This window comes from Coenobita brevimanus, chromosome 2 (assembly GCF_032717465.1).
Source record: "Coenobita brevimanus isolate Jiangsu-jjx chromosome 2, ASM3271746v2, whole genome shotgun sequence".
NCBI classification, from domain to species: domain Eukaryota; kingdom Metazoa; phylum Arthropoda; class Malacostraca; order Decapoda; family Coenobitidae; genus Coenobita; species Coenobita brevimanus.
Genome location: NC_136955.1, coordinates 33,031,131 through 33,044,643, shown reverse-complemented (window position 1 = coordinate 33,044,643; position 13,513 = coordinate 33,031,131). Strand labels below are relative to the sequence as shown.

General features: G+C 44.3%; 1 protein-coding gene across 1 annotated transcript in view; it reads right to left on the bottom strand.

Annotated features, from left to right (window-relative positions):
* LOC145391626 (cytochrome P450 2L1-like) overlaps positions 1-13,513 on the bottom strand; it is a 215,108-nt gene that overhangs the window by 50,867 nt on the left and 150,728 nt on the right. Inside the window, exons 5-8 of the mRNA XM_080266168.1 lie at positions 11,999-12,198; positions 11,763-11,877; positions 11,477-11,654; positions 10,284-10,401 (exon numbers count right to left, since the gene is read on the bottom strand). Of these exons, the coding sequence (XP_080122294.1) occupies positions 10,284-10,401; positions 11,477-11,654; positions 11,763-11,877; positions 11,999-12,198 (611 nt within the window). The remainder of the gene's footprint in view (positions 1-10,283; positions 10,402-11,476; positions 11,655-11,762; positions 11,878-11,998; positions 12,199-13,513) is intronic.

The window sequence follows — 13,513 nt, the reverse complement described above, 5'->3', positions numbered from 1 at the left end:
ATATAGAGTGAGGTTGGATGGTGAGAAAATGGAAAATGTGGGTACGTTTAAGTACTTGGGTAGTGTGATGGGTAAGGATGGAAGTTTGGAGCGTGAAGTGCTTGAAAGGGTATAACAAGGAAGAAAGGTTGCTGGTTCATTGAAAGCAGTGATAAAAAACAGGGAAGTGAGCATGGAAGTGAAAAAGTTGCTACATGACAGTAATATGATACCAACTCTAACGTATGGAAGTGAAGCTTGGACATTGTTGCAAGGACACAAGTCAAGAGTGCAGTGGAAATGAGTTATTTAAGAGGAGCCTGTGGAGTCACATGGAGAGACAGGCTGACAAATGAGGATATAAAGAAACGTTGTGGTGTGGATGTGGATGTGATAGGAAGCGTTAGGAGGAACACACTTAGTTGGTTTGGCCATGTGGAGAGGATGGAGGGTGAGAGACTGACGAGGAGAGTGTATGTGAGTGAGGTGGAGGGTGGGAGAGGGAGGAGGAGGCCGAGGATGAGATGGAGGGATGGAGTGGAGGGGTATATGAGAGAGGGGTGTGTGAATTGGGAGCACGGCAGTGAAATGGCGGGGGACAGGGCGACGTGGAGGCGATTTGTTTGTGGCCACCCCGTACGGGATTGAGACGTCTAGCAATATATATATATATATATATATGAAGCCTCTGTAGTACAGTGGTAAAGTGTGCGTTTTCGTACACTGAAGAGCAAGGGTTCGCGCCCCTCCAGAGTAATAAACTTTGGGAGTGTTCTTCTGACCACATACTACTTGGCAGACATAAGGGGTGCTGTGGTTGGACCAGTGTCGCATACTGTAAAGTATGCTTGCACCCAGTCGGCTTGCACGGGCCGATTACACTTGGTTCACAGACTACACACACATCCAAAGCCACTACAACAATACAATTACACTTACAAGCACTTCTCACCCTACATACAATCTCTACCAGACAACCTAAGCCACTTGGTAAAGATACATTGGCTGTATCGTCCCCACCTCGGTAGGGATAGGCTGGTCCTGCAGTGGACACTCAAAACTGCTGATGAGATGAGATATGATATATATATATATATATATATATATATATATATATATATATATATATATATATATATATATATATATATATGCAGTAATCCCTCCACTATCCAATGTAATAGAGCCAAAGGCATGTCCGGAAGTGGGTCCGTCTGGATAGTGGGCCCCTGCCTCCTGGACTGGTACTTATGGACCCTAACCCAGCCTAACTCAGAAAACCACCTACATAACTCTCTACCGGACATGTATAGCACCTATTTAAGACCCTATTCACACAAGTAAGGGACAGAAAGTATGAAAGAAATGAAAAGGAACCAGAGAATGAGGAATTAGAAGTGAGTATGGAAAACTTTTAGCAGCATACAGAGTACTTACAACGTCCGTGGCCGTTCATTATGAAGGTTAACCCACCTCCTCTAAGTCTCTGGCAGTGGTGAAAATGCTCTTGAAACATGTACAGTAATCCAGTGTTGTTCTGCACTTAATCCTTTGCACTATGAATTACAACTGTTTAACACTGCACATTCTGTTCTTGATTGCACCACGCCAGATTCAACCACCAGTTTACATTCTGTACTTAATCTTTGCACTCTGAATTCTAATTTCATAACACTGCACAACACTGTAAATTCCCATGTGGTTTAGTGGCGGGATATTGCAGTTTATTCACTGTTTATTCACAAAAAAGAGCACGTGCGGCATCCATTGAATGAGCATCTAGTCAGAACAGTAGTTAGGTGGTAACTGAGGAGGAATGGGGGAAGCAAGCAGCAAGCGTAAACACAGCTGTTCGGGGGTGTGCGCCAATTTCAAAGTACGGTTGTGAAAAATGTCAGTTTTTATTTTTTTACTTGTTTTGGCTTTTTTTGGGTTCCAAAGGCCTGGTCCCAAAATGTCCGGTAAGTGTGGAGTTCGGATAGTGGGCACCCGGATAGTACAGGGATTACTTATATATATATATATATATATATATATATATATATATATATATATATATATATATATATGTACAGAAATCCCTCCCTATAAGACCTGGATACCCAAAAATGGCCAAAAAATGTAAAAAAGCAAAAAAAAAGAAAAAAAAAATCCTCCATGTTTTCACCCGTACTTTGAACTTGCCACACAGTGACGAACAGCTGTGTTTGGCAGCATAGCTCTGCTGACATCCGGCAGAGTGCCCCTGCCTCCTCTCCATTTCCCACCTACCCATCATCGTGAGTGCATGGTTGTCGCCATGGCCACCCACATGCTCGCTTTTGTGGTGGTGCTCTACTTGCTGCAGGCCCTGCTGTTCCTCTGCTGCCTCTTACTCGTGTGTATGATGATGGCCCTGCCTTCCAAGAAGAGGAAACAAGTGGTTCTGACTCTGGAGAAGAAGAGGGAGATATTGGAGAAGGTGGATGCAGGATGGTCGACGTCCTGCATCCTCCGAGAATTCAACCTGGCCCACTCTACTTTGTTCGATATCAAGAAATCCCGGGACAAACTCACCCAGTACACGGCTGACTTCACATCGAAGACCAAACGCAACGTGCAGAGGAAGATTATGTACCCTCCCAGGTTTGCAGAAATCGACTGCTCCATGCTGATTTGTATCAACAACGTGCTGCTGGTGTGCTAGTGCGTGGCACGGAGCTGAAGGCTGCCGCAGAGAAGTTCACAAGGCTACACAACTCCCCAGACTTCAAGGCATCCGGAGGGTGGCTCTTTGCTTTCAAACTATGACATGGACTTACTAATCATAAGGCCCATGGTGAAGCTTTGGATCCCAGTAAGGAGGGAGTAGAAGAGTTTCGGCAGAAGGTGAAGGGCTTGATCGACAGGGAGGGCTTCACTCTCGGTCAAGTCTTCAGCGCTGACGAAACTGGTCTTTTCTAACATTCGCTGCCAACGAACACCCTAGCAGAGGAGACAGAAAAGTGTGTACCTGGATGCAAGCTCTCCAAACATCGGATGTCTGCTTTGTGTTGCGCCAATGTTAATAGCATGCACTGGCTCAAGCCCGTTATTGTTGGCCATGCAAAGCAGCCTCATTGCCTTCGTGGGTTGATGGATGCCCTTTGTCATTTGGTATCATTCTCTGAAGGCTTGGTTCACAGCCAAGATCTTCAAAGACTGGTTTCACCAGCACTTCGTCTAGGAGGTCATCCATTATCAGATGAACACACTGGGAATCCCACGCAACCAGGTAAAGGCTCTCCTTCTTTTGAACAATGCACCTGCGCATCTGTTCGACAGGTAGTTGGTGGCTGAGAATGGCTGCATTAGTGCTTGTTTTTGCTACCTAATACACTGCTCTCATCCAACCAATGGACCAAGGAGTGATCGTGGCAACGAAGAGGCTGTACCGTCGGAATTTGCTGGACAAGGTGATGGTTGTTCTTGAGGACGAGGACCAGCACAGGGAGGAACGGAACACACGAGCCCAGCAGACTGCAGAAAACCTTCGCCGCTACAACCTCAAGTCAGCTACCTAAAACCAGGCCAGTGCATGGAGGGAAGTCTCTGTCAAGACTCTGGAAAGTGTCTGGTGCTCGTCTGCTTCTCGAAGCTGATGTGGTGCACGATTTTCTAGGTTTTGACATGAATGACTTCCATGCGTGTCTTTGTGCAGCTGGTGATGAGGTGGATGTGGACGAAGTGCTTAAGTGGCTGGATGATGATGAGGGTGATCCTGGGTATCAGATCATGTCTGATATTGAGAACACATCTTCAGTTGCAGGTAACAGTACCCAGCTGGAAGATTCCAATGAGGACAGTGAGGATGATGTGGACTCCTTTTCAGCATGCCACTGCTCCAGCCATCCCCAGGCTAAGTGTACTCCGGGAGCATGTTGAGTTCGTTCTTGACTACTTTGAACACCCAGACTGTGACCAGGAGATGGGGCCCCTGGGACTAGTGAAGGAATTGCACACTTTTAGGAAGCGCATCATCACTCACCAGAATTACAGTTCCTAACATCAAGCAACCAATGACACTTTCTTCAGGCCCGTGACCCCTGCCATGCCCAGCCCTGGCTCCACACCAATGCCTCTCTGAGACCTGCCTTCCACCTCTGAGCCACAGCCCAGCACATCGCCCACGGTGGAGTCGCCACTGGACGTGAGTTTGCGGCTTTCTTCAGAGTCATCTGCAGTGGGTAGTCCATCACCATGTCTCAGCGACGTGCCCCTCGGCTGCCTGCAACACATCCTCTCTGACTCTGCAGTGAATAAACAGCAAAAACTCGCCACTAGACTACATGGGATTTTACAATGTTGTGCAGTGTTAAGAACAAAATGTGCAGTGTTAAGAAATTAGAATTCAGAGTGCCAAGGATTAGACGTGCAGAGTGCAACAGTGGTGAGTTTCAAGTGCAGCGCAAAGTACTAAATGAATGTACAGTGTTAAGAAATTAAAATTCATAATGCCAAGGATTAAGTGAAAAGAGCAACACTGGTGAGTTTCAAGTGCAGCACAAATAAGAAAAGAATGTGCAGTGATAAGAAATTAGAATTCAGAGTGCCAAGGATTAAGTGCAGTGCAACACTGGATTACTGTATGTGCTTCAAGTGTACCTTTGTACTGTCACAGTCTGAGAGGAGGCCGATTAATCTTCGTGACGGCCACGGACGTGTTGTAAGTTTTTTTTTATGTCTGACTCTGGGCAAAGGCTTCACAGCCTGTTCCCAAGGCCCAGCAGTCCTCCTGTTCATTTATTTCATGCATTCTGTCTCTTATTTGTGTGAATAGAGTCTTAAACAGGTGCTGTGCAAGTCTGGTAGGGAGTTATTTAGGTGGTTTTCAAAGTTCGGTTGGGTTAGGATCCGTAAGTACCTGTCCATGAGGCATTTTCCCAAGTCCAGGACAAACCCAAGTCCCATACATGCCTTTGGCTCTATTACGTCGGGTCTTGGAGGGATTACTATATATATATATATATATATATATATATATATATATATATATATATATATATATATATATATATATATATATATATATATATATATATATATATATATATATATATATATATATACAGTAAACCCTCGATATAACTGTAATGCTAGGTGAAATTGGGCTCGACTTCTCGTTCCTATTTCACCTAACGTGGAGCGGGGTCCTCTTTCGAGACCGGAGCTTAGTGCAATAAAGAGAGGCAGGACACAAAAACTCTAGGCAACAACCTTTACACGTATATTACCACAGTTAGACACAGGACAAATCAGCAGATATTACAGCACAATATATAGCAATATAAAGCCTTATCTAGGATATGTGTATCTCGCAGGATACTTGCTTCTCTGATAGTAATGACAACACAAACAATCCTAGTGTATCAGGAGTGCAGTAAATATAGGCGCGCGCGGGGGCGCGGTAGGGTGGTTGAGTCTCACTAGGAGGAGATAGGGGAGGTGCGGGGAGTGACTTGTGACGGTTAGGGGAAAGTTATGGTAATACTGGAGGGCGGCAGATATTAGCCGTGAAGTTTATATGGTTTCCACTAGCCAAAAGAGTTTGGTAATTGATTCTATTCTTGATTTACGCTTACTTGAGATATGGGAGTGAGAGAGGGCGGTAAACAAGATTTATGGGTAGCGTGGGGGAGGGAGAGAATACCATTAATACTTCCTTTCACAATATTCCTTCACAGTAATGGGGGTATGTCTTTATAGGGGGAATCTCCCGGCGGCACAGGCTTACTAATTGTATAACAGGGATGTCACTCATACGTATAGTCAATCAGGTCGTGTTCCACACACTCGTCCTTTAACTTCTCACTGTAATCTTATTCACCCCGATATTCACTATATGAAATCACTGCACAATACTTACATTAGGGGAAATCACACTTAACCTAAATCACTCGTGCTACAGTATCACACGTATTCATCAGGGGGATAGGCAGGACCATGTCGTCGGCGATCCTGCCGGGCTAGAGGCACCGCCAATGCGAGGCGTGCCGAGAGGGCACGGGATAACTCGTAAGGGCGTCCTCTCGCATCCTGGGCTTCCCATGGCTTCCGGGCTTGGCTCAGGCATGTGGCCCTCGGGACTGGGGCTGAATAGCTCCAGGAACCTCTGTGATAAGTCCCGGCGTCGTGGGGGCATAGAGAGATCATGCCCGGGTGTCCTGGGGAGAACCGAGAGAGACTGTGGGCTAAAGTCTCCAGCATCTAGGGGCGCCGACAGGGGAGGGCTGCGGCAGTGACTTCCACTGGGGTCCGTCAGGTGCGTCTGCTCTAGAGCCAGGCGTAGGGAACAGAGACCAGGGGAGGCTGTGAGGCCTGTCTGGGTCACTCTGGGACAGGAAGCCTGGGCTCTAGTCTCCTGCCGTGGGGACGTCTCTCCACTCGCCTCTCTCTGCACACCCTCGGAGTGACAGTAGATCGTCTCACGAGGAAGGGAGCGACAATAGGTCGTCTCTACCAAGACACTCTCGGAGCGACCATAGATCGTCTCACGAGGATGGGAGCGACCATGGATCGTCTCTACCAGAGCACTTTCAGAGTGACAATGGATCGTCTCATGAGGATGGGAGCGACCATAGGTCGTCTCTACCGGAGCACTTTTGGAGAGACCATAGATCGTCTCACGAGGATGGGAGCAAACATAGATCGTCTCACGAGGATGGGAGCGACCATAGATCGTCTCACGAGGATGGGAGCGACCATAGATCGTCTCACGAGGATGGGAGCGACCATAGATCGTCTCTACCGGAGCACTTTCGGAGCGACCATAGATCGTCTCACGAGGATGGGAGCGACCATAGATCGTCTCACGAGGATGGGAGCGACCATAGATCGTCTCTACCGGAGCACTTTCAGAGTGACCATAGATCGTCTCTACCGGAGCACTTTCGGAGCGACCATAGATCGTCTCACGAGGATGGGAGTGACCATAGATCGTCTCTACCGGAGCACTTTCGGAGCGACCACAGATCGTCTCACGAGGATGGGAGCGACCATAGATCGTCTCTACTGGAACACTTTGGGAGCGACCATAGATCGTCTCTACCAGAACAATTTGGGAGCGACCATAGATCGTCTCTACAAGAGGGGCGCCGTCTGGAGTGTTTTTTCTAACTCCACCCCTAGCTGGCTCAACAATTCCACTCCGCGAAGGTAGTGTCCTTCTCCTACGGTGGCGGCGGAGTGGTGGCTGCATAACACGGGCGCACGGCCCGGGCTGACATATGTCGCTGTTGCCGGGAGTGGTGGTGACTGGTGACGGCTACCCCGTGGGGTCCGTGTGTGGGGGTGTCGGCGCATCTTCGGGCATACTAAGCTGTGTTTGGCTTGCCTTGTCGTCGGGGGTACTATGGTATTCTTCGGGGGCACAGTTCTTCAAGCCACGCATTTTAATAACGAACCCTGGTAATGCGAATGTCGGATATAACGAACGGCCAAATAGCGACCAAACTTCTCCTGGATTTTGCGAACAAAGGTCACTAAAGGAGGGAGAAGTTTGGGAATCAGCCCACTGTGGCAACAGTGGGCTGATATATATAAATGTTCTGGAAAGAGGTGAAAAGAGCAAGACAGGGTGGAAGTGAAGTTAGCAGGGGAGTGAAAGATAAAAATGGTAGATTACTAGTGGAGAAGGGAGAAAAAGTGAGCAGATGGAGAGAACACTTTAAGGAATTGTTGAACATAGAGGATGGAAGTAATGCGAGTATAAGTGGCTGGGGAATGGCTGGGAGAAGGAGGGAGGTGAGAAGACAGGAAGAAATCAGTAGGATAGAAGATGTGGAAGCAATGAAGAAAGTTAAATTGGGGAAAGCCCCAGGAATTGATGGAGTGTGTGGTGAAATGCTGAAGCATGGGGGAGAGATAGTAGTAAAATGGATGTGGAAGATGTGCAGATTGGCTTGGGAGGAAGGTAGAGTCCCGGAGGATTGGAAGTCAGGTATAATTATTCCCTTGTACAAAGGAAAAGGGGAAAAAGAAGTGTGTGGTAATCATAGGGGCATTTGTCTTCTTAGTATAATTGGAAAAGTGTATGGTAGGATACTTATTGACAGAGTTAGAGAAAGAACAGAGAAATTGGTTGGAGAAGAACAGGGAGGCTTTAGGAAGGGAAGAGGTTGTGTAGATCAGATATTCATTCTTAGATCTTTAGTGGAAAAGTTTCTACAGAAGGGAAAGAAGTTGTATGTGGCTTTCATGGATTTGGAGAAAGCATATGACAGGGTGGATAGACAAGGATTGTGGGAAGTGTTAAGAATAAATGGAGTAGATGGGAAGTTGCTAAATGCTGTGAAGAGTATGTACGATGGTGCGAAGGCTGCAGTGCGTGTGGATGGTGAACTAAGTGAATTTTTCTCTTTGAAAGTTGGGTTGAAACAGGGATATGTCATGTCTTCAAGGTTGTTCAATCTGTACATAGATGGGGTAATAAAAAGAGGTACAAGGTAGGGTAGTGGATGTTGGAGTGGCCCTGGTGAGAGAGGATAGTGTTTGGAAACTCCCTGTACTGTTGTTTGCAGATGATACTGTGTTGTTGAGTGAAGACGAAGGGGAGCTGCAAGGCTTGGTGGATGAGTTTGGGAGAGTGTGTAAGAAACGGAATCTAAAGGTGAATGTAGGGAAGAGCAAAGTGATGGTCTTTGAGAGAGGTGAAGTCAGTGAATGTACAGCGAGGTTGGATGGTGAGGAATTGGAAAATGTGAGTACGTTTAAGTACTTGGGTAGTGTGATGAAAACAGGATGGAGGTTTGGAGGGTGAAGTGCTTGAAAGGGTACAGCAGGGAAGAAAGGTTGCTGGTTCTTTGAAAGCAGTGATAAGAAACAGGGAAGTGAGCATGGAAGTGAAAAAGTTACATGACAGTATTGTGATACTCGTACCAACTCTAACGTATGGAAGTGAAGCTTGGACGTTGTTTGAAAGACACAAGTCAAGAGTGAGAGCAGTGGAAATGAGTTATTTAAGAGGAGCCTGTGGAGTCACATGGAGAGACAGGCTGACGAATGAGGATAAAAAGGAGCGTTGTGGTGTGGATGTGATAGGAAGCGTAATGAGGAACACACTGAGGTGTTTTGGCCATGTGGAGAGGATGGATGGTGAAACACTGACGAAGAGAGTGCATGTGAGTGAGGTGGAGGGGGGAAGAGGGAGGGGGAGGCCGAGGATGAGATGGAGGGATGGGGTGGAGAGGTATATGAGAGAAGGGGGTTTGAGTTGGGAGCAGGGCAGTGAAATGGCGGGGGACAGGGCGACTTGGAGGCGATTTGTTTGTGGCCAACCCCAAACGGGGTTGAGGCGTCTGGCAATAGATAAATATATATATATATATATATATATATATATATATATATCTATATATATATATATATATATATATATATATATATATATATATATATGCTGGTGTGTGTGTGTGTGTGTGTGTGTGTGTGTGTGTGTGTGTGTGTGTGTATTAGGGTGAAATTAGGTCGCAGAGGAGATCAGAATTTCCCCCACTGACATACACGGTGAAATTATGTTATTTTCAGATTATTTTTAGTTCAGTACCAAAGTTATATATATGGGCAAATTTCTCATGTTGAAATAGTTTTCCGACAATTGAAGTGATTGTAAAATATTTTAAGATAATATTACTTTTGTCTTTCTAATGAACAGGAAATGCTCAATTCCACATTTAAGACATGCTGATAAAATAAATACAATATTAGCCTACTGTCCTTGTTATTAAACATGACCTACAGGCCGAGAAAGTAGGAACTTGAATAATTTAAAAAAGAATAACAAAATCTAGCTTGCTCGTTGGCTTGGGAACGCACTTCATATGGTATAGTTCCCGACTCGTCACCCTGATAATGAATATTACCATGTAACAGATCCAGCGTGTGTTGGAATAGCTTTTAGAAGAAACACTATTTAGTGAATGGCGATCTAGGGCTAATTTTGCAGAATCACAGTAGCCATTCTCCTAGTCATATTCCTAACAACAATGCAATTTCCTGTCTAAAAGTCTTTAAAATGATTCTTCTATCATGTTTTCTGTGCCCAAACACCATCACTATATAAATCGTTTCCTCTTATTTACCAATACTCGTACATCTCGAAAACTTACATCCAGCAGCAGAAGAGTAGCTAAATGGCAACTATGCTTAGGCTATTCCTAAGCAACCCTAAACCAGATAAAACAATGCTTAAAACTTGAGTGACATCTCTGCATAAACTTTGAAAAATACCAGGCTCATTATTCTGGTTACGGCGTTCCTTATTAATCTCTCTCACACATAAGACTTACCTTAGGGATATTGTAGCCGCCCAGCTGTATGTCCTTGGTTACTAAATGCTGAAGTCCAATGGCAGTCAGTGAAGACATGCGTAGCACCTCGTGGATAACAGCTTCCGTATAGGGCATCCTGAGACACAAAGGATGGTATTCTACGTGACAGTATTTTTGTAACACCTCTTTCTTAGCAGTTTATTGCATGTTTCATCACACTTTGTTCCCTGATATTTGTTATTGATGGAAACTGTGTTGATATTAAAACGATATGAATAACCATCCATCATCTAATCCTACTTTGCCCCATGAGAAGCGTAGGAGCCCGGGGCTAGGCAAATACTTCCTGACATTTAAGATGAAAGTGACCAGCCTCACTCATCCCTGAGTGGCATTACGTGAGCATTAAACCCCATCCACCCCCTGAACATAAACCTTCATCGGCTCAATCCAATTGGAGCGCCGTAATTACCCACTAAACCACCCGGAGCCAAAATTTGGTTATGTGGTTACCACCCAGGGTAGTAAATGGTTTCCTCGTGTACAGGAAACCATTTGGCTTGTCACTTAGTGTAGAGCCACCCATAGGCAGAAGGAAGAGCAATGAATGAAGGAAAGAAAAACAGAAGAGGGAGTGTAACATATAAGAAAATATGACAGGGTCGTATGCAAGAAAAATCGCTCAGAATGAAGTGCTACACGGCACCCAATGCCAAACTGAATGCGGCTCACAATCACAAAGGGGGTTCGAAAATATAATTTAGTGTTCCTGTCAATGTGCATTGCTATTTTCACCCCTTCAATCCAATGCCGATTTTTTTTTTTTTTTTTAATTCTTGTAACCATCTGATAATTTTGTACACCTTACAAGAAATTTCTCGTAATTCATGGGTTAGATATTGCCTTCACAAACTCCTTTACTACTTGAAGATTTTTCTTAGCTGAATAAAACCGTCAGGCGGTAACAGGAATGAATTAGAAAATCTCTTCACCAGACTGATGGAGTTAAAGGAAAGTGTCATAACCATCTTCTTAGTCATATTCTCATCCATGCCAAGCAGTTGGATCCACAAATAGGAAAATGGAGGGCATCAAAGCACAATAATTATCATCAGAGTGCTGAATGAACTAGGAAAAACGTATAGTTCATTACCTACCTTGATATTTGTAACATTCATTATTTTGTTGCTAGTGAGATTCAGTGATCTAACCTGGAACGATCCTCTAATGTGGCCAAAACGCCTGCCAGCTCCCTGTCTATCTCTGCCTGCATCTTGGCCTGCACCCGTGGATTGGCAGCCAGGTAGTAGAAAATGAACTTCAGTGTGTCCATTATAGTGTTACTGCCCGCAAAGAACAAGTCAATCGAGAGGAAAGCCAGATCTCTCTCTGAAAATTACAGTATACAGTGACATTCATATGATGACAATAATCAACTGAAACTAGAATATACACACTTCTGAGCCAGGAGATTAGTGAGACATGTGTAACACTGACCGTGCCAGGGAGCCTCTAGCTCTTCTTTTCTCTCCTCCATCTCTACCAGGTAGCTGTCAATAAGGTCTCTTGGGTTATCTCGGTCTATCGTTGCTCGATTTTCATCAATAAATGTCTGAAGATTTAAAAAGCTTTTGTCAGTCAACTTTCATACCTGCAGACTTACACATAACGACATGACAGTGAACTTTCTTTGCTTATGATCATTGAACAAGTAAGTGAGCACGAAGACTAACCTTGAAATAATCGATCACTTTTTCTTTTACTCTGTGAATGAAGTCCAGTTTACAGAGCTTGTTGACAATGGGGCCAGGTAGTATTTTCTTAATCCAGGGGAAGAAATCCAGGATGAAAATGCGGGTCACATTTCCAATAAATTCATCATTGATATCTTGGAATTCCTTCAGCTTTGGATCCGTTATATCAAACTGTCGACCTGCAAAGGATATGGATACTGGGATCTGCGACTAGATAAGGCATTTAAGGTCAAATTCTCTCTCTCTCTCTCTCTCTCTCTCTCTCTCTCTCGGTGTGTGGGTGTGTTCTTACCTAATTGTTCTTACTTAATTGTATCTTTACAGGAATGAGTCAAGCTCGTACTGTCCCATGTTTTAAACCATATTTATCGTACATATCCTTAAATTTGTGAATTGTTTTGGCACACACTATTTCATTCGGTAGTGCATTCCACTGATCAATTGCTCTATTTGGGAAACTAAATTTCCTTACGTCTTTATCACCTCTCTTCTTTTGCATTTTTTTGCGGTGTCCTCTTGCTGATGCTTCCCCATAGGTTAAGTAATCATGTCTATTTTCTCCTTCCCTGATATGCATTTATATAGCATAATCATGTCACCTCTTTTCCTTCTCTCCTGTAGTGTTGGTAGATTCAGTTTTTTTAGTCTTCGTAGCTTAGATCCCTTAAGCTTTGTACCCATCTTGTAGCGGCCCTTTGAACTTTTTCAATCTTGTCTATGTGTTTTCTGAGAGGAGGACTCCGGACTACTGATACATACCCCAGAGTTGGTCTGATGAATGATGTTATTATCTTTCTTATCATGTCTTCATTTATGTATGTGAACGCTATTCTCATATTTGCATGCAGTGTATACATGTTCCGTACCTTCTCATTGATGTGGTCAGCCAGAGATAGTCTGTTATGGATAATCACACGTAGGTCCTTCTCTCTTTTTGATGTGTGTAGGGTTTTATTTCCTAACTTATAATCCCAATCAGGTCTTTTTCCACTTTTACCAAACTTGATTACATGACGCTTGTCCACATTGAATTCCATTTGCCATGTATTACTCCATTCATGTGGTTTATCTAATTCTTCTTGTAGCTCTTTACAAGTCTATGTTAGTAATTCTCCTTTGAATTTTTGCATCATCTGCGAACATATTTAGATAGCTTTCATTTCCAGTGTTACTGTCTATATCATTTATATACACTAAAAACATGATTGGTGCCAGCACTGAGCGCTGTGAAACTACGCTAGTCACTTCTCTCCATGATGAGTAATTTCCCCTTAGTACTGTTCTCATTTCTCTTTTTATAAGAAAATCTTGCATCCAACAATACAGTTTGCCTCGAATTCCTCCTTGATGGTACAGTTTCCATAAAAGTCTTTGGTGTGGTACTGTGTCAAATGCTTTCTTGATATCTAAATAGATACTGTCCACCCATCCTTCTCTTTCCTGTAATGTGTCTGTTACTCTGTCATAGTAGCTCAACAGATTAGTAACACATGA